This window comes from Oncorhynchus mykiss, chromosome 16, assembly GCF_057628025.1.
Source record: "Oncorhynchus mykiss isolate SJ-2025 chromosome 16, ASM5762802v1, whole genome shotgun sequence".
NCBI lineage: Eukaryota > Metazoa > Chordata > Actinopteri > Salmoniformes > Salmonidae > Oncorhynchus > Oncorhynchus mykiss.
In genome coordinates, this window is record NC_143037.1 from 25,828,852 (window position 1) to 25,855,351 (window position 26,500).

General features: G+C 41.8%; 1 protein-coding gene across 1 annotated transcript; it reads right to left on the reverse strand.

The window, feature by feature from the left end:
* kcnj19b (potassium inwardly rectifying channel subfamily J member 19b) lies at positions 1 to 22,349 on the reverse strand. Its single transcript, XM_021565414.3, has 3 exons — positions 21,201 to 22,349; positions 1,553 to 1,769; positions 1 to 788 (listed from the first exon to the last, which is right to left on the reverse strand). The coding sequence occupies exons 1-3, from the start codon at positions 21,867 to 21,869 to the stop codon at positions 67 to 69; spliced, it is 1,608 nt and encodes a 535-aa protein (XP_021421089.3). The 5' UTR covers positions 21,870 to 22,349; the 3' UTR covers positions 1 to 66.
* Between the last annotated feature and the right edge of the window lie 4,151 nt (positions 22,350 to 26,500).

Consider the following 26,500-nt stretch of genomic DNA (forward strand, 5'->3'; position numbering starts at 1 on the left):
TTTTTGGGAATCTGTTTGTTTCCGGTAATTAATAGTAATTTCACGGTCAATGGTCCACGGTCAATATCAGCGGTCAGCGTTCATTCGGCGCAGTTTGTCAGGCAGGTTATCCTCCGGCCACCCCCCACCCACAGGCAAAGGGATTTGGACAGGGGTCGGATTTGGGGCCGGGATGGGGCTCAGGGCAGGGGGAAGTCTCCACTTCTCCTGCTCCCCAACTGAATGAGTCAGAGTGTCTCCAATACCTGGACCCCCATCTAGTGCCTTAAGCTGGAGCTTCTCCTCCACCTTCCCCTGGCCAAAGCCCACGGGGATGGAGCTGGAGACCAGATGCTGGACCGCCAGGGGCAGACTCCCCTGGTCACCCCTGCTAGAGGCCTTGTCCCCAGGCTGGGCTCCTCCAGTCTTCACCCTCGTTCGGAGGTCCTCCTTGTAAGAGCTCATATGCTGTAACTTGCTGGGCAGCCTCCCCATCGCTTGTTCCTGGGTAGCCTCTCCATGGTCGGCAAAGTCCACTGACAGCATCCTCTCCCTGCGGCCCCGGCTCTGGCCCCCATTCCCCAGGGGAGGGGAGGTGGGGACGCCTGGTGGAGGGTTGGGGGAAGTCAGGGAGATCTTCTCCTCGTGCTCCTTGATGCTGTAACGGGGAGTGTTGACCTCGAAGGTGTTGTGGAACTGGGAGTAGTCAACCCGGAAGAAGCCCTCCTCCAAGGACATGACGGGCAGGAAGCGGTGGCCCCACAACACCTCGTCCTCTGTGTAGGAGGTCCGTGCCTGACACGTCATACCTGGGACAAAGGGAAGAGGAGGGAGGGAGGGAGAACGAGTAGATGGGGAAAACAGAGACCAGATGGGAAGATAAGGAGAAAAACAGAGGTTAAAGAGAATGAGAGGTGCATAGAAGACAAGGAAAAAAGAAGTACACAGAGACAAGGGGAGAGAAAGACGAAGCGAGAAATAGAGCGAGAGGGAGAAGTGTCGGAGAACGACGACAGAGATAAAAAATAATTGATCTAATAATTATTCATCTAATATCATCTAATATTTAAAGATAAATGTGATATTCTCTTAAATATTTGATTTGATTATACTGGGAATGGTAGTCCTCGTATTTCGCCTCAAAGGAATGGAGAAATATAGAAATATTGAGTTATTGTTTTTAAAACAAAATACAAACAAGACTACAAAATATACATTATACAGATGAATTAACGAGACAATTTGAAAAACAATGAAACCACTCTCAAAATCATAGATAGAGCTACAGTATGAATACAAGGACTGACCATCCAGTCATTAGATCAAAATGATCGTTAGATTTTAAATAGAGGTTTGAAGCTATAAAGTGTTTGTTTACAAACAATGGAGAAAACAAGTTTATATGTTGGGTTCAGATGGGGTAAGGCAGTTGAACTAAACCCATGAGGCATTTACTGTATATTCTTCCATCAATGGCTATATATCCTTAATTTAAAAGTCCAGAAATGGATGTACCAATCCCAGAATGCCCCTTTAAAGAACAGATTGAATGAAAGAAAGAGTCTGCTTTTACCAGTGGTTTCCACGATGCCCTCCAGGATGACCACGATCTCAAACTCCTCGTTCATGAGCGAGCGTTGGGACAGGTCAAAGAAGGGACTCTTGAGATTGATCTCGTGGCAGATAGTCAGAGGGGACACCAGGAAGAGCTGGTCGGCCCCCGTCCCAAATCCTACGTCTAGCTCACACTGGTCCAGGGGTAGGAACTCCCCCTCCGGAGTCTGACGAGACTGGGGAAATAAAAGTGTGTGGCACATGGTATGCCTGTAAGAGGAGGGATGTTGTGTAAGAAACTGCATTCTGCAATACTGTGATATGGTGGAAACTCAGTACTACTGTACAGGGATTCAATCATTTTCAGGAGAAGATACTATAGCATTTTCCCTCATGCCTCTGAACTGTTGACAGACTTCATATCTGTGACAGTGACGCATAGTGAATTGTGCATAGACCTATCAAATGTGTAATTGTCTGAAGAGTCACGATGACAGCCCCTGGGATCCCGGTTACCCATTTTAATCCCTACTACTGTATATGCCTTACAGATCCTTTCAGATCTATGAGTAGCTATCGTATAAAGAAGGGTCTAGAAGAGGGGGTAGGGGAAAGTGGTTCATTTTGGACTGAGTGTCTTATAAACCAAATTTTCAAAGTGCAAGACTGAATCAGATAAAGACGGATCCCCTACTCCATTTCCTCTTCAGTGTAGCAATTACTAAGGACTTAAAACCAGCTCTGTAAGCTGCATGAAGGAAGATAACTATTTTGGAAACCCGAAAAATAATCACTGTGGAAATGAAGACAATTGATTTCCTAAAATAACTTTACACGACCCATTGTGCTGCTTACAACTGACACATTTACTTTCGGCTTATAGCGTTGGGTTCCTATCGTTCTCCCAAACTCTCCGGTAGCGTGCTCTAGCACGGAGAGCCTGGCCTCTTTGACGAGACTGCCGGGAGGACCACAGATGGCGAAACAGACTGCGGTTCTTATTCACAGCGCTGTTGGGGACAGAAGGGTGCGACATTTCACAGGAAGGAGTCTGTACCCACGGTTCCCTCATCGCCTTGGCTTGGAGAAGCTGTTTACTTCCCCTAGTATCTTCACATTTTAGGGCCAGGCACCTATGGTGCATCATTAAAATGTCCTACAGCAACTGGAGGACGCAGTGTGCAAGTTACATGTTTACGGGCAATGTTCCTGTTATGGTCCTGGGGTGAGCACTTAACCTGAACAACGTGCGAGGGTCGTACCCACTTTAAACACATAAACCCTTTTATAAGGTATATGCTTCACAAATAAGTACTAGGCAAATGTCATGTCAATAACTGGCCTGCTAATGTTTGCAGCTCCTACTCTCTTCAACGACACCACGCATAAGCGTGCCGGCTTTGTGACAGTGAAAAGTTACACTTCCAGTGTAGCAAGTTAAACAAATGTTTTCTAGAAAAAAAATGTAAATATATATATTTTTTTAAATTTAACTAGGCAAGTCAGTTCAGAACAATTATTTTTTCAATCATGGCCGGATGTGATTCAGCCTGGATTCGAACCAGGGACTGTAGTGATGCCTCTTGCACTGATATGCAGTGCCTTAGACCGCTGCGCCACTCAGGAGCCCATCTAGCTACACTAGATGCTCTAGTGTAGCTCCAAAGTTAGACCATAAAGGGTGGTAAAATAATTATACAGAATTTGGTCAAGCATCACATGTAAGGACATTTTACATAACCCATTATGTAATATGATCTTGCTTATAAATGCTTTATAAACACTCAATAAAGCCTTGATGAGTTGCTGTATTCCATTTAAAAGTGGGATCCAATAGTCTAGTATACCGGAGAGGCGTGTGTTGAGAAGAGGGGAGAGGAGCAGAAGAGCAAGAGGTCAAAGAGAAGGATTGGTGTGAGACAGAGAAGGGAGAGCAATAGACAACAATGAGAGACAGAACATTAGAGAGACAAGAGGGGAAGGAAAGAAAAAGGGAATAAGATAAGAAAGAGAGAGAAAGAAATCAGGAGTGACGTGGAATTGAGAGTAGAGCTGTTACGGTGACTGTATTACCACTACACTGGGAGTAACAAGTCATGGGTGCAGTCAAATTCCATGTGACCATTTAGTCACGGTAATTAGGCTTCTCCAAGCCCTGATGCTGCTGATGGTGATTAGTAGCCGACAAAAATTGCTAACTGCCTGGTACTCAGCTTTCTATTGTTCCTCTAATCACTGTGACATCAATGCAAATGTGTTGGAAAATCTAATCAAACACCTCATGAGAACCCATAAGCTCATGAACATTTCTATAGGCTATGCAATTGTGTGAGAAAACGGAGTGACGGCCTCTATTAAAAAGAGGAGGATCCCATCAGCTTTCTATAGGCTAGGCCTACTTATTTATCAAATTTCCTAATATTAAGCACATTTCTTCTCTTTACAACAGGAGTATAGCTTAATGAACAGCAGGAAAAGCATCCTCCATTCGCTATTTCAGTCCATAGATGACATGTATTTCCCCCCCGCCCCTATTCCAACAGGTGCATGACAATGGTCCATTCTTAATCAAAACAAATTTCACACATAAATGATTTAGTATATGTATGTAACGACAAGATTAAATCAAGAATAGACTGATGAGTGAGAATATTAGCCTATCACTTGTGAATTATATGTTATCACCTGTGAATGATGCCCAGCTTGTGTGCAGTAAGGCAAGAAACACATTTCCAATCATAGTGTAGTCTTGCCCATAGGCCTATACTGTATGTTTCGATACGGTTTGTATCACAACTAAAGTGACCAAATAACTTCTTAACAGTAAGCAAATTAATCAGCTTTACAACGGGTTTAGAGCCTAATTGGCATACATACACGCGAGTTTCAAGTTTGGGGAAGATCATTTTCCCCATAAAAATGCACCTTTATAATAAAAGCATTACATGCATAATCACATTTGCGGTCACTTTTGAGAATGGTGTTTACCTGCAAATGGAACATTCATGCTTATAGCTTCCTGCCATGTGCTCATTGCTGCGCTTATAACGTGAAGAAATAGCCTAATAGTTTATCAACATTTTAAGCTAAACTTTCTGATCTGTTGTGTCAGCCTCATTGCTTAAAAATGTTGTTTTACTTTGGGATTTATCCCATTCCACAACTGTCCCAGACTATGTTCGGGATATTTATTTCTAACACAGAATAGAATAGGTCAACTTTTGCACTATGGGGGACAGTAGGTTGACATAGGCTAGTGATTTTGCTGTTTGTTAGGCCTAATCATGTTGTTGGCTGACGAAAAGTAAACGTGGACAGTTCTTCGGAATTGGATAAGGGCGTGCGCAGTTGTGTCACAGATGTGTCTGTCTTCCCTTGTAGCCTGTGAGAAAGGTATGATCATGTGACGGAGAGCCATTTGAGTGAGAGGTGCTTTGGAGCTTGCAGCTGGGAGAAGGGAATATAGTTATTATTTTCAGCCCAAGGGCACAACCGGCCACTGTCCGCAGATGGGGTGGATTTTTTTAGGGGGCATTACAAAGGGGGCACACAAAGGGGATGCAGCCAGGAAATTCTAGGCATTATCAAGTGCTTGTCAAATTGTGAATGAGAGACTGTATAAATACACAAGGGATAATGGTGAAGATGGTTGACACCTGGAGGGGGGGGTGGAGACAATCACAAAGACAGGTGAAACAGATCAGGGTGTGACACTATCACGTGCATGTCAGATTGTGCATGAGTGACTGATGAAGTGTGTACAGCCTGCGCAAAAAAACTAAGCAGAGCTCATGCCTTCCAATGCAACTCCACCAGTGGCTTGTGGGGTATGTGTAGAAGACAGGAGATGCTAAATGTGTTTATGTTAATTAACGGTCAATTACCATGAGACCGGCAGTTATTTGCTCGGCTGATGAAATCTCATGACCACCACAGCCCTAATTGAGAGTGGGCAAAAAGTGAGAGACAAAAGAGAAAGACAGAAAGGAGACGTGTGCAAAGCCACACTCTTCATAAGTCTTCCCTCTTCAAAGTAAATCCATCCTATAAAGCAGTGGTTCCCAACCTTTTTCGGTTACGCTACCACCAACTGAATTTTGCTCCGCCAGGAGTACCCCAGAAGTACCCTCTGATGTGCATTTTACCAGTAGGCCTACGGTCTCACGAGTCTTATCAAGTACCCCCAGAGGTCCCGGTACTCCTGGTTGGGAACCACAGCTATAAAACCAACACACACAACACATCTCCCTCCAAGGATTCCCGGATGTAACTACTAAAAAGATGAGGGGAAACCAGACAGCTGTGGCCCTCAGATCCCTATTATACCTGTGCCATTATCATAGCAGGGAATCCAATTCAATATTTAGTTATTTCGACATTCCCAGTCATGCTTCCCATGGCTTTTCATTCCCCTACACCAGAGGGGCATTCTTTAATGGCTGTCAGTTGATCAGCTCACCCACAGTGAACAAAATGATTGCTCTATCTTCTCTGTAATGTGACCATTTATGGTGCATTTATGGTCCTTAACAGGGTTTGAATGCACCTCACAGAGATGATACGTAGTGATCTGTGTATATTTGAGCCCCTCTGTCACGTTTACACCCTCTCCGGCCTCCAGGCCATCAGGCTGCTGATTATTTCGCACACCAGCGCCTCATGACACTCACCTGGACTCCATCACCTCCTTGATTATCTTCCCTATATCTGTCCCTCCCCTTGGTTCTTTCCACAGGTGTAATTGACTCTGTTTTCATGTCGGTGCGTTGTTTGTGTTACGTGTTCATTGTTTCTTTTATTTATTAAAATACTAATTCCCTGGACTCGCTTCCCGACTCTCAGTGCACACGTTACACCCTGTAGATGATGTGCCTATTGAGATATTATGATATTAATATAATATTGTGATATTGAGTATAAGCATCTTACAGGTGGTGGCAAGCTGACATTGTACGTGATCTCCACTCAAAATATATTGTCTTGAGTGCCATGGTGGAAATTAATGTGGCCTTGGACAAGAACTTGAAACAGAGTCCATGCTTCAGACAAATCAAAAAAAAAAGTTAACATATCCTAAGGTTTAATCCAACTGCGTTTGAGTCAACTTGAAAGCATAAAAACAGTAAGCAGGTGATTCTGATATGTACAACATTTAGCAAATTTATTGAAACTAAAAAACTGAAATATCACATTTACATAGGTATTCAGACCCTTTACTCAGTACTTTGTTGAAGCACCTTTGCTAGCGATTACAGCCTGTATTTAGGGAGTTTCTCCCATTCTTCTCTGCAGGTCCTCTCAAGCTCAGTCAGATTGGATGGAGAGCGTCGCTGCACAGCTATTTTCAGATCTCGCCAGATATGTTTGATCGGGTTCAGGTCCGGGCTCTGGCTGGGCCACTCAAGGACATTCAGAGACTTGTCCCGAAGCCCCTCCTGCATTGGCTGTGTGCTTAGGGTTGTTGTCCTGTTGGAAGGTGAACCTTCGCCCCAGTCTGAGGTCCTGAGGGCTCTGGAGCAGGTTTTCATCAAGGATCTCTCTGTATTTGGCTCCGTTCATCTTTTCCTCGATCCTGATTTGTCTCCCGGTCCCTTTCTCTGAAAAACATCCCCACAGCATGATGCTGCCACCACCATGCTGATAGGGGTGGTGCCAGGTTTCCTCCAGACGTAATGCTTGGCATTCAGGCCAAAGAGTTCAATCTTGGTTTCATCAGACCAGAGAATCTTGTTTTTCATGGTCTGAGAGTCCTTTAGGTGCCTTTTAACAAACTCCAAGCAGGCTGTCATGTGCCTTTTACTGAGGAGTGGCTTCCATCTGGCCCCTCTACCATAAAGGCATGATTAGTGGAGTGCTACAGAGATGGTTGTCCTTCTGGAAGTTTCTCCCATTTCCACAGAGGAACTCTGGAGCTCAGTCAGAATGACTATTGGGTTTTTGGTTCACATCCCAAAGCCCTTTTTTAATATATATATTTTTAAATTGAACCTTTATTTATTTTCTTCCCCAATTGCTCAGTTTGGGAGGGCAGACAGCTCAAGGAATAGTCTTGATGGTTTCAAACTTCTTCAATTTTAGAATGATGGAGGCCCCTGTGTTCTTGGGGACCAGACATTTTTTGGTACCCTTCCCAGATCTGTGCCTCGACACAATCCTGTCTCGGAGCTCTACGGACTATTCCTTCGACCTCATGGCTTGGTTTTTTCTCTGAAATGCACTGTCAACTGTGGGACCTTATATAGACAGGTGTAGACAGGTGTGTGCCTTTCCAATCAATTGAATCAATTGTCCAATCAATTGAATTTAGCACAAGTGGACTACAATCAAGTTGTAGAAACATCTCAAGGATGATCAATGGAAACAGGATAAACCATTAGCTCAATTTTGAGTCTCATAGCAAAGGGTCTGAATATCTATGTAAATAAGGTATTTCTGTTTTTTATTTTCAACAAATTAGCAAACATTTCTATAAACCTGTTTTTATATTGTCCTTGTGGGTTATTGTGTGTAGATTGATGAGGAAAAAAATATATTTAATACATTTTAGAATAAGGCTGTAACGTAACAAAATGTAGAACAATTCAAGGGGTCTGAATACTTTCAGAATACACTGTATATTATTGATCGACTGACCATGGCTTCTCAAGTCGCCCAGTACTGCAAAAAAATAAACATACACAAGTTTTTCCCAACTGTCAATCTTTCTTTCTCCTATCTTTCATTGTCTCACACTCTTCTTGAATACTGTTTGAATACATTCAGTGATCACTGATCTGTATGTGACAGGACAAGAGAAAGCAAAGGTTCCAGCCTACTGCTTTCATCAATCCTACAAAATCAGGAAGCTTCAGGGAAGGGAGGATAGATTTTTTTTCATGATGATTTTTTAAATGATTCAAAGAGACATTTCCATCATGAGAGGTGCGTGTACTGTAGTAGTACACCCTGTTTGGATGACAGGGATCATCAGCCGTCTCATAAGTGCTACTATATACTGTACTTACCAAATGTAATGTTTTTGTGCTAGAGAGAGTTAGTCACTCGCCTCTGCACCACAGAATCATATGATTCATTCTATCCTAAAGTATATGAAGATACTTCAAAGATTTGGATTGATTCAAAATGTAATTAAAGCTCCAGGACTATTCATTAAAAGTCAATGACTAGTATCCATTTCAATATGTACTGGGGTGTTTGAGACTTTATGCACCAGTATATAATTGTATCTTTCCTGTCAGGCTATCCAATTTGTTTCATAGCCTAAAAGTGCCAGGCAAATCATGCATGTCAAATACAAGAGAGGTGAAAGTACATGGTGATGTGCGTGTGTGTGTGTGTCAGAACGAAAATATCCAAGTCCTCTTATGACTTACGATCCACACAGTCTTCTTGATTTTCTCACACTTTATGGTTGCCATGTTGCCATATATATTATATGGCTGCGTCAATAGGATTCATGGTAAGTTTTTTTTTATTCATTCAGTACATACTTTCCTATCCCAAACAATCTACAAGAGCAGAGTATTTTTTGATCTACCAGTTGATGCTGAAATGGAGACAAATATGCATAGATGGGTTTTTTTCATTGATATCTATATTCTAAACCTGATCTCTTGATGTATTCGATTGAGTCTGTCCAAAAAAATCCTAATTAAAAGGTACACCATATTTAAAGGGAGGCCTTAAGATAAATGTACTGAAAAACGCATTGAATGAAAACTCCACAAGAAAATCTGTTGGCCAGCAAGTGGGAGGGTTTTCAGCAGTTGAATGAAATGTATTCAGAGCACGCAAGGTAGCCACACCTGCAAAGCCCGTTACGCACCTTCATAAGGTAAGTCTGAATACCAACAACTGAAAAGTGTGTAGGAAAGTCGAAATTTCCTCAATTGGAATCAGGCCCAAAATGAACAGCAGGTGAATAGCACGCTATTCTCATGCTTAAGATCAAGGTTAGAATACGCATAGAGAGACAAGTGCATAAAAAGGGAATTCCATTCCATTTACAAGAGCTTAACTCAGGTTGGAATCGGGGCACATGTGAATAGGAACTATGAACATAGTGTTTTTGCATTAGTGTTTATCCACCTATTTAACCCACAATGCTGAGGGTTAACAGTGCCATGCAAAAGTATTCATACCTTTTGGATTTCTTCCCATTTATTGTGTTACAACATGGGATTAAAATGGACTTAATTTAAAATACTCTGTAATGTCAAAGTGGAAGAATTATATATATATATATATATATATATATATATATATATATATATATATATATATATAATTCTTCCACTTTGTATATATATAATTTGTATATAATTTGTATATAATTTGTATATAATTTGTATATATATATATATAATTCTTCCACTTTTTTTTAAAGATTAATATAAATTAAATAACTAAACTATCTAGATATTCAGCTACCTGAGTCAATACATGTAAGTCTCTAAACGCTTTATACACCTGGATTGTGCAATATTAGCTCATTATTCTTTTCATAATTCTTCAAACTCCGTCAAGATGTTGGGGATCATGGCTAGACAGCAATTTTCAAGTCTTGCCATAGATTTTCAAGCAGATTTAAGTCAAAACAGAAACATTCACAGTCTTCTTTGTAAGCAACTCCAGTGTATATTTGGCCTTGTGTTATTGTCCTGCTGAAAGGTGAATTTCTCTCCCAGTGTCTGTTGGAAAGCAGACTGAAGCAGGTTTTCCTCTAAGATTTTGCCTGTGCTTAGTTCCAGCACATTTATTTTTATCCTGAAAAACTTCTCAGTGTTTGTGCATACCCATCCTCTCAGTGCATACCCATCCTGTGAAGCTTGGGAGTGGGCGGATTTCCTTGTCCTTCTCGCAAGCCGTGATTTTGGGCAGCTCCGTGGTAGGAAATGTGACTGTTTCTGGTGCAAAAACAATGTCTTATCCTGGAGCTTGAGTAAATTACATTACTAAACTGCTCCTGAATGTTCTATGCCAGGTTATGGAAACCGATTCTATCGTAGTCCTTGTGGGTTTTAATGACATTATGAAGAGCTGATTGATTCTCTGCTAGACACTAATAAAAGACCCATCATATCTGGCCCTGTGCACTCTCTGAATTGTGGCATTGAACACATTAGTAGGACTCTGGCTACGTGATTATTTCAGCTCAATGGGTGTAACTTTTGTTGACAATTTCGATACCTTTTAGAAACAAAATGTGTTTTTTAAGGAGGTTGAGATCCACCTGAATAATTTGGGTTCCTGGATCCTTTCACCGCATTGTGAGGCTGCATTGAGACAATGATTTATCAATGACCCAAGCCCAGCTAATCCCTACCATTGTGTCGCTAAGTTGTCATAATGCTTCAGCAATTGTACATTATACCAGAGGCGTTGGTAGACACAATTTAAGTAACCTAATGTATGTCCCTCAAACTGCCCTGAATGCCTCTGCTGATCCTACGGCTATTGTTTGCTGTAATCATGTGCCTATGAACCAGAGTTATACTGTTTGCACTAAGGCGGTGTGCTCTAGTAGGAAGTCCACTGTGTGCAGCTCACCCTGCAATGACATAAATAACATGAGAATGTCTACTTCTGATAATCTTCCCAGTAAAGCAATGTAAACAATCAAGCATCCCAGAAAAAAAATCTAAAAATAGCACACGTTAACATACGTAGCTTAAGAAACAAGGTTAATGAAATTAATAACTTGCTAGCATCAGATGACATTCATATTTTGACTATCTCTGAAACCTACTTAGATAATACCTTTGATGATACAGTGTTAGCAATACATGGTTATAACCTACAGAAAAAACAGAAATCCCATTGGTGGAGGTGTTATTGTTTACATTCAGGACCACATTCCTGTAAAGCTTAGAGAGGAGTTCATGTTAAATACTGTTGAGGTAATATGGCTCACCTAAAGCCCATTCTTGTGGGAAGCTGCTATAGACCACCAAGTGCTAACAGTCAGTATCTGGATAATATGTGTGAAATGTTTGATAATGTATGTGATATCAACAGAGAGGTATATTTTCTGCAGTGGTATAATGTACTTAAGTAAAAAATACTTGAAAGTACTACTTAAGTCGTTTTTGGGGTATCTGTACTTTAATATTTTTTATATTTGACAACTTTTATTTTTACTTCACTAGATTCCTAAAGAACATTGTGCACTTTTTACTCCATACATTTTCCCTGACACCCAAAGTACTTGTTACATTTTGAATGCTTAGCAGAACAGGACAATTGTCTAATTCACACACTTATCAAGAGAAAATCCCTGGTCTTCCCTACAGCCTCTGATCTGGCGGACTCACTAAACACATGCTTTTGTTTGTAAACGATGTCTGAGTATTGGAGTGCGCCCCTGGCTATACGTGAATTTAAAAAACAAGAAAATGGTGACGTATGGTTTTGCTTAATATTAGGAATTGGAAATTATTATACTTTACTTTTGATACTTAAGTATATTTTAAACCAAATACTTTTAGACTTTTACTCAAGTAGTAATGTAATGGGTACTTTTTCCACCACTGATTTTCTGGGGGATTTAAATATTGACTGGCTTTCATCAACCTGCCCACTCAAGAAAAAGTTTAAAACTGTAACCAGTGTCTGCAACCCGGTTCAGGTTATTTACCAGGGTAGTTACAAACAGCACAGAAATGAAATCATCAACATGTATTGATCACACCTTTACTAATGCTGCAGAAATTTGAAAAGAAAGTTCTAAGGGCTGGGCCTAATATAGTGTATAAGAGGTCATAAAATACGTTTTGTGGTGATTCCTGCGTTGTTGATGTAAAGAATATTTGTTGGTCTGTGGTGTTTAATTAGAAGCAACCAGAAGCTGCACTTGACACATTTATGAAATTGTTTATTCCAGTTACGAAGACTGTAAAAACTGTTAAATCCCTGTGGATTGATGATGAATTGAATTGAAAAAAATGTTTTATCTGTCTGTACAACCGATTGGCAAACATACTGCAAATTGAGAAATCATGTGACTAAACTGAATAAAGAGAAGAAGAAATTATACTATGAAACAAAGATAAATGATATAAAGAATGATATTAAAAAGCTCTGGAGCACCTTAAATGAAATTTTGAACAAAAAGGCAAACTCAGCTCTATCATTCATTTAATCAGATGTCTCATTAATCACAAAACCCAATTATATTGCCAATTACTTTAGCAAACTTAGGCATGACATGCCAGCAACAAATGTTGACACTACACATCCAAGTATAACTGATCGAATTATGAAAGACAAGTATTGTAATTTTGAATTCCTTAAAGTGAGTGTGGAAGAGGTGAAAAAATGATCGTTGTCTATCAACAATGACAAGCCACCGGGGTCTAACAACTTGAATGAAAAATGACTGAGGATAATTGAGGACCATTTTGCCACTCCTACTTGCCATATCTTCAATTTAAGCCTATTAGAAATGTTGTGCCTTCAGGCGGGAGGGAAGCAAAAGTCATTCCGCCTCCTAAGAATAGTAAAGCCCCCTTTACTGGCTCAAAAAGAAGGCCAACTCTTAGGAAACTTTTGGGAAAAATTGTGTTTGACCAGATACAATGCTATTTTACAGTAAACAAATTGCCAACAGACTTTGAGCATGCTTATAGGGAAGGACATTTAACAAGCACAGCACTTACACAAATGACTGATGATTAGCAGAGAGAAATTGATGATAAAAAAAATTGTGGGGGCTGTTTTGTTAGACTTCAGTGCAGCTTTTGACATATATATTATATATATATATATATATATATATATATATATTTTTTTTTTGTTATCTAATTTGTATGAATCTTTTAAAAATGTTAGAATTTTTCTTCCAGTATGATACAGTATTACAGACTATATTGAGTAGATTGTTGACAAAAAATTGCAATTCAATCCATTTGAATCCCACTTTGTAACACAATAAAATGTGAGGAAATCCAAGGGGTCTGAATACTTTTGCAAGCCACTTTATACCTTTTTTTTACCACTACATCGTTGACGATGATACTATTCCCAAGCAAGGGCTACTATCGCTCTCCTTATACAATATAGAACTACTATTCCCCTTTTGACCTTAAACATTAATCACTACCAACATTGTCCAGTCCAGTAACAAGACAGAATCTGTGAGAGAATCTGTGTTGAGTGCACAAGTTCCAAACACTTCATCAAGGCTGAGTTGCCACAGCAGTTGTTGCAGGTATTGTGTCCTCTCCAATAACATACTATAGGATTAACTTTAATGTGCCCAAGGGGAAAATTGTCTTAAACACATAGTACTGCAGTATACAAAATAGACACTGTACACATTCAACATAATACTTACATTGCACGTTAACCTTACACATTGTACACTTCTCATTCAGCCACATACATAATACATTGCCCATTCCCTTATTCTGTCAGTGGCGTACAAACACAGTTCAGCTATACTTACTTCTGTTTATGTATTTGATGGAAATGGGAATGAACTAGTGCTTATACCTGTCTGGCTTACACATAGGGACCATATAGCGCCTGCCTGAGGGGAGGAGCTAAATATTGGAGTGAAGTACTTGAAGTACATGAGAGGGAACACCTGTTTGAAACCAGTCATTAGTCATGACACTTACATGTATGTTGCAGTATAATTCGTAACAAGCTTCATAACACAATTGTGTCGTAACTATTTTCATAAAGGTGGTACCCCCAATAATAGAGTGTTACCTAATTTCCTTGTATACTGTATACTTCTATCCCAGATTCTCTTCTAAATGTCTAAGTAGGCTACTATACTGCTGACTGGAAAACAGTGGGGTTATTTGATGACCCCATATGGTGTGTTTTGAGTCAGACACACCAGATTGTTGACAGAAATGACCGTTCTCGATTCACGATTGTTTACACTACAGACCAGGGTTCGATCCCAGGCTGTGTCACAGCCGGCCGTGACCGGGAGACCCATCAGGCGGCGCACAATTAGCCCAGCGTCGTCTCAGTCAGTGGAGGGTTTGGCTGGCCGGGATTTCCTTGTCCCATCGCACTCTAGCGACCCCTTGTGGCGGGCCGGGCGCCTGCAAGCTGCCTCGGTCACCAGCTGGACAGTGTTTCCTCTGACACATTGGTGCGGCTGGCTTCCGGGTTAAGTGAGCAGTGTGTCAAGAAGCAGTGTTGCTTGGCTGGATTGTGTTTCGGAGGACACATGGCTCGCGACCTTCACCTCCCCTGAGTCCTTAGGGGAGTTGTAGCGATGGGACAAGACCGTAACTACCAATTGGATATCATGAAATTGTGGAGAAAAAGGGGTAAAAGTAAAAAATGTGTTATAATAATATATGAAATGGCAGTTCACACATCGAGAAGTGATTCCATCAGTATAGCAGATCAGTGACATATATGATAGTTCACCAGTGGTGTGTATTCATGGATGCCAAGGGAAGCCAGGCGTCCCCCAAAAATTGGCCAAGAAAAAACCCCATAAAATAATGTATCTTTCGTCTCTCTGTGTTTCATAATTTTCATTAAATTCGCAAGCGGGTGAATGTATCTCAGAGCGAATGAAACAGTGCCCCTCTGTCTCTGTATGTGTTGGCCATCTATCTGATGCTGTCTGGTCCAAAAGAGTATGACATTGTTGCCGCCCGTAGTATTGAACGCCAGGAAAGCCTGCAAGCATTTAGACTCCCTTGATAAAAAACAATAATAATAGCCAATCAGCCTTGAGCTAAACTGAGTGAGCTCAACTGTGAATGGTCCTGGCGCACAAAAAAAAGTGTCAAGGGAAACCAGTTTACATTTGGCTTCATTCCAATCACATCGCATGGAAAGCATACGAGCATATGATTTAAGATGGCGCCGGAGAAGAAGGCTGATGTTTTATGTGTCTCCAACCAATTGTGTTTTTGTTCGTTTCTTTGCGTTGTTTTTAACTTATTTTGTAACTTATTTTCTACGTAATGTTGCCGCTCCGTCTCTTATAACCGAAAATAACTTCTGGACATCAGAACTGCAAGTACTCACCACGGACTGGCAGAATCCTTTTTTTCCTTTAACGAATCTGACAAGCCCGACGTGAATGATATACTTCTCTCCTGGGAACAGGCCCAGATCCCTGTGATTTGTGTGAAGAGAAGGCGTAGAAAAAGGGGCCAGCGGGTGGGCTGCCTTCTAAAAATGTGTAGGTGATAGAATAAACCCCCACTTCCTTCCATTTTGCTAGCAAACGTGCAATCTTTGGAAAATAAAATAGATGACCTATGAGGAAGATTAAACTACCAATGGGACATTCAAAACTGTAATATCTTATGCTTCACGGAGTCGTGGCTGAACGATGACATTATCAACAATACACCTGGCTGGTTATACGCTGTACCGAACAGTAGTTCTATACCTGCATTGCTTGCTGTTTGGGATTTTAGGCTGGGTTTCTGTACAGCACTTTGAGATATCAGCTGATGTACGAAGGGCTGTATAAATACATTTGATTTGATTTGATTTAGTAACTTGTAAGACTAGGGGCGGCGGACAATGTATTGTTGTAAACAACAGCTGGTGCACGAAATCTAAGGACGTCTCGAGCTATTGCTCGCCTGAGGTAGAGTATCTCATGATAAGCTGTAGACCACACTATCTACCTAGAGAGTTTTCATCCGCATTTTTCATAGCTGTTTTACATACCACCACAGACTGAGGCTGGCACTAAGACCGCACTCAATGAGCTATATTCTATCATAGGCAAACAAGAAAACGCTCACCCAGAGGCGGCACTCCTAGCAGCCGGGGACTTTAATACGTTTTATAAAATGTATATCAGCATGTTAAATGTGCAACCAGAAGGAGAAAAACTCTGGACCACCTTTACTCCACACACAGAGACACATACAAAGCTCTCCCTCGCACTCCATTCAATCGCACCATAGTGATTTTGTTTTATGTTGGCAGGGTTCACACAATACAATAGCTACATTTGCAGAGCTAGCAAGCAAACTAAAGCAAAAATTAGCAAGCTAGCTAGTTCCTATTTCATTTATGTGGTGTCGTCAAAGATGGAATCTTTGCAATCGTCAGTTTATTCCAAGATCAGCATGCAGCTGTAGTGCTTCGAAGTCCCTGTGATAAGGTTAGCGATAAACAGAACTCCAAACTGAACAGAACTACACTCTCTTCTATCATTGTCTTAAATATCGTTAATGGTCTCGTTGCAAAAGCAAAATTGTCGCTAGGGGACTTTGAAGCACCTGTGTGCCGATCTTGAAGAAAACTGACGATAGCAAAGATTATAGCAAACACCACAGAAACAAAACTGCTGCTCGCTAGCTCTGCAAATTCAGCTATTGTGGGAAGCCAGCCAATAGAAGACAAAAACATGAACTATATTAAAATGACAAAAGGTTGCAGCATACGTTGTGTAAATGGTGATCTCATACAGCTGTCAACCCTTGTCACTGCAATCCGTTTCACATTTGCTAGCTGACTAGTTAGCTACGTTATAGATCGAAGCCCATTATAGAATGATAGAAGATAATAGATGATAGAAGCCCATCTCCTACTGTAAATAACCTGCACACTGTGTGTGTGTGTGTGTGTGTGTGTGTGTGTGTGTGTGTGTGTGTGTGTGTGTGTGTGTGTGTGTGTGTGTGTGTGTGTGTTTGTGTATGTGTATGTGTGTGTGTGTGTGTGTGTGTGTGTGTGTGTAGCCAGCCAGGTAGAGAAATGGCTGAAAAAATAAAAAAAGACGGACATCAAGGCATTATTCTGTACACCAAAACGCAAAGTTGGAACCCTAGTAGCCTAATATCTCAAAGACTAGTTGATAAAATGTTCATAAGAAAGAAGTCAAATGCTAATGGGAATGTTTCATAATGATGTCATTAGGCAGAGCAGGCAACAGATGGCACACAGACAGCAGAGCTGGAGACAGACAGGCAGGGACAGACTGGCAGAGACAGGGAGTCTTTGTTTGGCAACATTTTGAAAGGTTCTCTCTTTTTTAGACTTGGAAAATAATTGGAAAATGCCATGGATACCCCCACTCTCAACTTAAACTGGTGACTGGCAATGGTATTGCTGTTGTGATTAATTGTGTAGTTTTGGGTACCGGTAGTTAGGAGTACGGCAAACACCTTATTTATTTTCTAGGAGACAGACTGTGAGTCAGTGAGGGTGGTGAAAGGGAAAGAGCCAGGGACAGAGACTTCAGAGGACAGTGTCACAGCCACGGCAGGACCAGGTGCCAACCTTGTTTCCAGCAGGACCAGTATAGGGGACAGTGGCAAAGCAGCCACACCCACAATTTATAGAACCGCAAACTCTTGCCAACAGAGTGTTGACGTTTCAAGAGAAATTGGTTTCACGATTTACCCTGCCTACATTATAATCCATCAATAAGAGGAGTGTTGTGTTTTCACGGTAGCCAAGGGTTTTCAAGCAGGCCATCTTTTGGCCAAAGAGTGGATGCTGCCTTCATTAGTGCAAGATTTAGGAACTGGAGAAAAACCATTGAAAAATTCACAGCACATCAAAACTGCCAAACCCACCGCCACTTTTGTAACTGTAACAGCACACCAGCTAAATCCAATCAGCGCCCAGTTATCCAGCGCGTGGGGTAAACAGCAGGAGGACGAAAGGAATTGCTTGACGAATATTTGTTGTTCGGTGCGGCATGTAGTTAGACAGGGACAAGCCTTTAGAGGCCACACAGATGACAGTGGCAATTTATACCAGCCTTTGAAACTTAGGGCAGAAGAGGATGATCCCATTGTACTGAAGTGGTTAACAGAGCATACCACAATGTACACAGGCCCCAAAGCGCAGAATGAAATTCTGAACATCATGGCCAATACAGTCATTCGAGGCATTGCAGCTGAGATGATGGTACTCAAGATGTCTTTGGTGCTGAACGGGAGAGTGTCTGCCTGCGTTATGTTGACCATGACCTTATCCTTCACAAGGAGTTTAATGGGCGGAGACAACAGACAAGGGCATTGCGAAAGTGGCAACTGATGTGTTGTTGAGGCTCAATTTGCCCATGTTTGGCTTAGGTGAGCAGAGTTACGATGGTGCCTCAATCATGGCAGGAAAATACACAGGTGCACAGGAAATTGTGAGGAGGCAGCAGCCATTAGCCCTCTATGTGCATTGTGGAGCACACTGTGTAAATCTGATTACACAGGCTGGCTGCTCAGCCTCCCCACTAATCCAGGATTCCTTTTCTTGGGTCCATCAGTTCTGTGTCCTCTATGGCCAGTCAGGAAAGTTTAAGAGGATGTTTGAATCAATTTCCACATCCAAAGATACACATCTGACCATCCTGAAACCCCTACATCCAAGAAGGTGGACTGTGCGGAATACTGCTATTAGATCTGCGCTAGGGTAGTATGAGAAAGCTACCTTGCACTGTATGAGAAAGCAACAACATTGATTGACTCCATGGAATCCATTGAGACACACTCAAGACGATTTGCTGGCAAAGCAGTGGATCACTATAAGGCAGAATTTTTTGACGTGTTGGATGGTGTGGAGGTTCAGTTTGGCGAACGTTTTGAACAGGACAGTCTAAACATCCTGCAAAAGTTGGAAAGAGCGCTTCTCATGGGGGAGTTGGATGAGTCTCTAGATCAGTACCCTGAGCTGAACATAGATTCTCTTTCAGTGAAGTTGCCTCTCTTTCGCAACAAATACCCCTGTAGCAGCAGTGGAGAGGCAGCAGAGGTCCTAAGGAGGCTTCCAGTGGAGGTGCGGGGGTTGTTTGACCAAGTTGAGGTGCTGATCATAATTTTGTTTGCGGTGCCAGTGTCTTCGTGTGAGGATGAGAGGAGTTTCAGTGCACTCCGCAGGTTAAAGACTTGGCTTCGGTTTAGCATAGGCCAAGAGAGACTGAACGGCGTAGTTGTCAGTAATGTACATAACGACAGGCTGGACAGTCTTGAGGGAAAATATCTGCCAGGAATTTGTTGGATCCATTGAAACCCGCAAACATATGTACGGTTCTTTTGTTCAGTAGTGTGTATAGCAGTGGTTCTCAACCTTTTTGGGGTACTGGAACCCGTGCATATTTTGAGGCAAGGCAGGCAAGGTTTTGAGTGGTCCTCAGAGACCTCCACCCCCTCTATATTATATGTAAAGTTACTGGAATCCTTATGGTATTGAATACGTTCATTACACTTTTTTATTTCACGGACCCCTTGCAATTACACCAGGGACCCCTAGGAGTCCATAGTATAATATTTGATATTTTGTTTAGTAGTTTTCAGTTTTTAGTACATGACAGTACACTTACTAAATATTTATTTTAGGTTATTTTATTTAAAATTGCACACTTTGTGTGACATACTTGTCCATAGCTGTTGTTTGAAGACTTGAGACACTGACTGAACAATAAAGAAGTATTTTTGAAGGACATTTTGGTTGATTTATTTGGGTTATTCATTGAAGTAGTTCTTTCGCTTTTAAAACTGTACTTATTTTTGAGCTTTTTGTTCTTGTAAAGCTATTGTCGTACACTCAGGCCAGTGGCACATATTTAATGACTATATAAATGTATCAGAAAAAGTCAAATAAAAAGGTCAAATCAATACTGAGACCAACTTTGTGATGGTTCTCAATGGAGATTATTTTAGATGAGATCGCACTATGTCCATTGTATTTACGAAAACTGCACCCATACACAGTGTACAGTACCATTGCCACCTACTGGACTTTCTTGGTATAGCCGGTTGTAAATACAAATACCTGCGTACATGCTGGACTGATAAGGAACACTGCTATAACTATTAGTATTAGTAGTACTATAACAATTTAAACATTTGAACAAGTTGGGACAACCCTTCCAGTTAACTACCTTTCAATTATCCAGTAGTAGTAATTATGGTTCCTCAACATACATTTATTAACATATTACAACGTAGGCTGTGTTACAGCACTACTTTTGGTGTCCCCCTGAGGAATTTCTCTTGAGAAAATGTAATGTAATTCTCCCCTCCAAAGTTGATATCTGATTTTCGCCACCTGCTTTGTAGACTTCGCCAGACAAAGGTTGCTCTCCGGTTTTGTGATGAAACCAAGGTGTGGTTGAATTTATTCTGCCACTGTGTCTTTTTTTGTATTGTATCTGCCTTAGGCCTATATATCACGGTCGCAAGGCATATGAACTATCAGGTTTCAGAGCAAACAACGCCATTATCACAACGAATAGGTTGTAATATGTTTTTCTTTTTCTGGCTTGGCTTCCCCAGTGATTTTACCCACTCACTGCTACTGCAGTTCACATATAAACAATCACACACTCAGACCACTACACACACAGAGAGAGAGAGGGAGAGTTATATCGATTTTATTAGTTCAATTTTGAACTAATTCCACTTTGATTCCAAAACACACATTGCAGCCTAAGGCAGTAATTGTAACTTGCCAGGACATATAATTCAGTGGCCCACTGGGAATTTAGTCGATACTGGAGGATAAATGAATTTAAATGATTGAAAAGCCCTCATAGAAAACAATGGCCAAAACACAATTCATCCCTAAATAGGACTTTAACTGACCTAAAGTCTGCTATACGTTTTGAGTTGTGCAACACACATTATGACGCACAGCAGTCACTTTACAATAGTATTGGCATAACATCCCAAATGGATGAGAGAAAAATGGCGGAGACGATTGGAACATTTGAAAACATTTACCTTGATAAGTTTGCACCTGATCTGGGCCGACACCATATGGCTGTTCCGCAGGTTCCCCACTCGGAACATGAGACACAACTTCCCGTCCCGTTGCGAGATAACGGCATCCTGGCTAAACATGAGAGTCTCCGCGCGCTTCTTTGGCTGGGACATCTTGATAAACATGCAGCCGATAAGAAATGCGTCCACTATAGAACCCAGGAGAGACTGGAAGAGAAAAAGAATAATGCCTTCCGGACACTTTTCTGTGATGTAGCGGTAACCATAGCCGATAGTAGCCTCTGTTTCAATGAAGAACAAGAAAGCGGACGGAAAGTTGTAGACGTTCGCGACGCACGGGGTGTATGACGAGTCGTGGCCTTGTGGTTTGATGTCACCACGGATGTAGGCTATTATCCACCACATAGATGCCATAACCAGCCAGGCTACCGTGTAGGTTAATATAAATATGAGTAGGTTCCACCGCCATTTCAGGTCGACTAGCGTGGTGAAAAGATCGGAGATATATCGACTTGTCTCCCCGCCAAGGTTACCATGCTGGACGTTACAGCGGCCGTTCTTCTCCACAAACCGCTGGCGCTTTCTCTTCACGGGTGCAGACACAGTCATGTCCCGTTTGGTGTTCACTACCTCGTAGTCCTCGCCAAATTTCCTGCGTATCGCAGACATAATGAGCGATTTGCGCTGAACCAAATAGGCTTTACGCAGGCTTGGCACCACTATCCAAGAGATGCAATAATATTCACTTGCTCGTGATGAGATGATCCTGCACGTAGGTGAATTAATAGTGATAACAAAAAATATACATCACAGTCCATAGATCAGTCGAATAAATACGCATTCCAGCATTTATTGACACCTCAGTCCTCGTTGGCCAACTTTTATGTAGTCCCGGGCTTCACATCGTTGTTGTGATGTGACACTATGACAGAAGCTCACTGAAACATGCAAATTATGTGTCCTTGAAAAACCAAAACGGATCCAAGCCGACTGTCCTCCTCCCGCGCCGGACACCACTCCATGCATCGCATGTTCTTCGGGCTCGCGCCACAAGCTGCTGCTGTCTGCTTGGGCACGCGTTCAGTCAGATGATAGACTGAAGAACTGCGGCACTTGCTGACAGATGTAGCCGATAGTGTGTTTGTCGCTGTAGGGGGAGGGAAGGGGGGGGGGGGGGTGAATTTGCTTCATTGTCCAACCCAATCAGGTATAAGCAGAGAAAGTTACAGTATAGCGCAAAGGACTTATGGTTCATTTTCTCCTATTTTCCCACTGTGCCATCAATATAATATTATTGACCTAGGCCTAGAGGGTTCCGTGTGTGACATTTGCACGTAACTAATTCGGACATACAACAAAACACCTTTACTGTGATACAGTAGTGTTTATTCCCAAGGACCCTGCCTTTTGATCCACAACTATTTAGTTCCCCCTAGTGATACGTGTTTGGAAGTGTAACTCTCGACCTGATAGGATATAGTGAAGCCTATACCTATGGAAGTAAATTAGAGACAGGCGTGTAAAGGACGATTTGCACATGTAAAAGAAGAGTTGCACCTGTATAGCCCTAATCAGTTTTGTATTTGCAAAAGATATTTGCAAACATGTAACTTATTTTGAGAATAAATACAACAGCACTTGCAAGCATGTAACTTGATAGGTAAATAAATGCTATACGATTTGCAAGCATGCAACTCAATCTGTGAATCAAAACTACATTTGCCAATCTGCACACTCAAGAGTTTTGTCTCTACTTTTAAGAGCTGCTCTGCAAGCAAACTGCAGCAGAGAAAAACAAAGAGCTCTTGTGGGCAGGGATTTTTCTTCCAACCAATCAGATGAGCTGTCATCATTCAGGAACGTGCTTTCAAACAGGGGTCCAGGGATCCAGTATGGGAGGACACTTTCCACTGTGTTAAACATAGATCAAATTATTTTAAATTACTGAATGATATTCACAGAATTTGAAAGCTACATGAAGGCGTTGGTGAGGGAAATGAAGGAAACAATTAAAACAAGTGTTTCCACATAGCATAACCGCTTCAAAGCTGATGCTGTTTTGAGGAGAACAGGCTAGCTCCCTGTAAAATTAAGACGAGGGGATGGGGAAGAAGATTAGATGTTCAGTTGCTTCATCTGGCTGATGCCGTGCCTAGACGAGATGAGAGCCAACTGTTATTGAGATAGAATCTGAGAGATCTCCCCCTTTTATCTCTATAAGCTTGCTAAATGTCAACGTTGAACCAATGCAATGATATACATTTTATTGGCTTGCTATATGAGCTGCTTTTCCTGAAAATGTATATCTGATACATCTAGTCATGCATCTGCAGACACAGCGAGGAGGAGAAAAGCCTGCTTCGGGAGAGCTACCTAGAACAACATCAACTAGCTAGCTATACTATCAGATATACATTTTCAGGAAAAGCATGGCTAGACATAGCTATCTGTAGGAACATTATTACTTGAAACCACCACATGCACATCATCTGTATCTGTTACATTCCATATGATGTTTTAATATATTTGTACCGTGTTGCTATCTGTCTCAAGATGTACAAATCATCAGCATGAAGAATACTGAATTCTGTTGAATTGTCAAGTGGACTGAATTCTCATGAAAATATTGTTGTGCCTCTCTTTCAGATCTGCTAAGCACACCTCTGCCTCTGCTAGCCACACAACCACTGCCTCCTGCTTGGCCCTGTCCAGGGGATGACAGTAAACAGGCCCACAGTGTTTCCCAAACCCCCTTTCTCACCCAGTAATTATTTTGCAATAGCTTATGTTCCGTGGGGTTAGGGTCAACTTGTCTTATCTGGACCCGTATTCACAAAGCGTCTTAGAGTAGGAGTGCTGATCTAGGATCAGTTTTTCCTTTAAGATCATCATTAATCAAATTATATTGACTAGTGGGACCTGACCCTAGGTCAGCTCTCCTACTCTTGTGGCGTATTTCCATATTGGATTTACCCCAGTGCTTTACCCAAAAGGCTCAGACTTTTCGGGTTTCCATCTACGCGGGCCAGAACCTGTGTCTCACTGGGCCATGGCTCCAGCAGACCTGCTCTCATTTGGGGCCAAAGCCAGGCCACTGGTACTTTTCAGCCAGCATTTACATAACTATGGCTAACTGTGAATTCTAACACCTCACAATGCAACTGTTTTGATTATGCAGAGGTTGTTGATTCTGCTCCTCACAAGTTCTCGCTGTCAGTCCTAGCTATGGAAACACAGTTTCCCTAGTATAACATAAGGGTGTATACACTAGTGTAACAATGGTGCTACAGTCGAAAAACAACATAGGATGCTTTGTGAATATGGGCCCTGGTGAAGTGTGTGATCTTAGGCATGCTCCCATGGCTCCAGCAGACCTGCTCTCACTTGGGGCCAAAGCCAGGTCACTGGAACTTTTCAGCTGTCATTTACATAACAATGGCTAACTGAACTTTAACACCGTCTCACAAAGCAACTGTTTTGATGTAATGAGTGATTTAAGGCATGCTCCCACTAATCCCCCCACCCCCTTTCTCTCTGTGTCTCCCTTCCCAGAGGACCTGAGCCCCTGCTCGGGCTGGCGTTCCGACTGCAGCTATCGTCTTCTGGCCTGATATCACCGGGCGTGCTACCTTATCCTGGACCCCTGCTAGAGTCCTCACTGTCAGTCCTAGCTCAGCCAGGTAGTCACTGTGCTTCTGCCTCTGCATTGCTTGGTCTTTGACATTTTAGGCTGGGTATCCGTAAAGCACTTTGTGAGTTGTTCAGGGCTGTCTTGATTAATGTGAGACAATAGAACAGTGGTTTTCGTGTTGGGGTTGTATATCCTTTTTTTTGCCAATGTGAATGTTTAGCTGATCTGGAGTGGACTACATCTGAATTGAAATTATTCCCAAGGATGACTAACATCCATCATTATCCATGAGTACCATACACATGCAACCCACCACCACTTTCTTTAATGAACACTCCTCCTCAATCTATTGTACATGGAACCGTAAAGTTAATATTCACTTTTGTCAATAATAACTTCTACACATATTGGCAACATGCTTGAATGAAAACATTTCTTTAGACTTTATGGATGTTATGGGGGTGATGCTGTTGCTCATCAGATTTCATATTATCAAATCAAATTGTATTGGTCACATACACATGTTTAGAAGATTTTATTGCGGGTGTAGCGAAATGCTTGGATGTAGCGATTTTGCCAATATGTCAACGTTATCAATTAGGAAAGATGGTGTTGTTCATAATAACAAGTTCATGACTGTTGATGTTCACAGGACCCTACTAATGCTATGTTGAACGAGCACCATGGACGGAGGAGGAGGAAAACAGACAGCTACTCTCTACCACACATTCACCAAGTCATCCACTGGAGAGACGCTATCGGAGTCGGTGCAGCCAGCTGGTTTCTCCACTCATCGCGCAGACAGAAACAAACATCTTTCTGGTAAGAAGAGGGGCGGGGGCGTATGCTTCATGGTTAACGTGACGTGGTGTGATCATAACAACATACAGGTACTCAAGTCCTTCTGTTCACCTGATTTAGAATTCCTCACAATCAAATGTCGACCGCATTATCTACCAAGGGAATTCTCTTCAATTATAATCACAGCCGTATATATTCCCCACCAAGCAGACACATCAATGGCTCTGAACAAACTTTATTTGACTCTTTGCAAACTGGAATCGATTTATCCGGAGGCTGCATTCATTGTAGCTGGGGATTATTACAAGGCTAATCTGAAAACAAGACTCCCTAAATTTTATCAGCATATCGATTGCGCAACCAGGGCTGGAAAAACCTTGGATCACTGCTATTCTAACTTCCGCGACGTATATAAGGCCCTGCCCCGCCCTCCTTTCGGAAAAGCTGACCACGACTCCATTTTGTTGATCCCTGCCTACAGACAGAAACTAAAACAAGAAGCTCCCGCATTGAGGTCTGTTCAACGCTGGTTCGACCAATCTGATTCCACACTCCAAGACTGCTTCCATCACGTGGACTGGGATATGTTTCGTATTGCGTCAGACAACAACATCGATGAATACGCTGATTCGGTGAGCGAGTTCATTAGAACGTGTGTTGAAGATGTCGTTCCCATAGCAACGATTAAAACATTCCCAAACCAGAAACCGTGGATTGATGGCAGCATTCGCGTGAAACTGAAAGCCCGAACCACTGCTTTTAATCAGGGCAAGGTGACCAGAAACATGACCGAATACAAACAGTGTAACTATTCCCTCCGCAAGGCAATCAAACAAGCTAAGCGTCAGTATAGAGACAAAGTAGAATC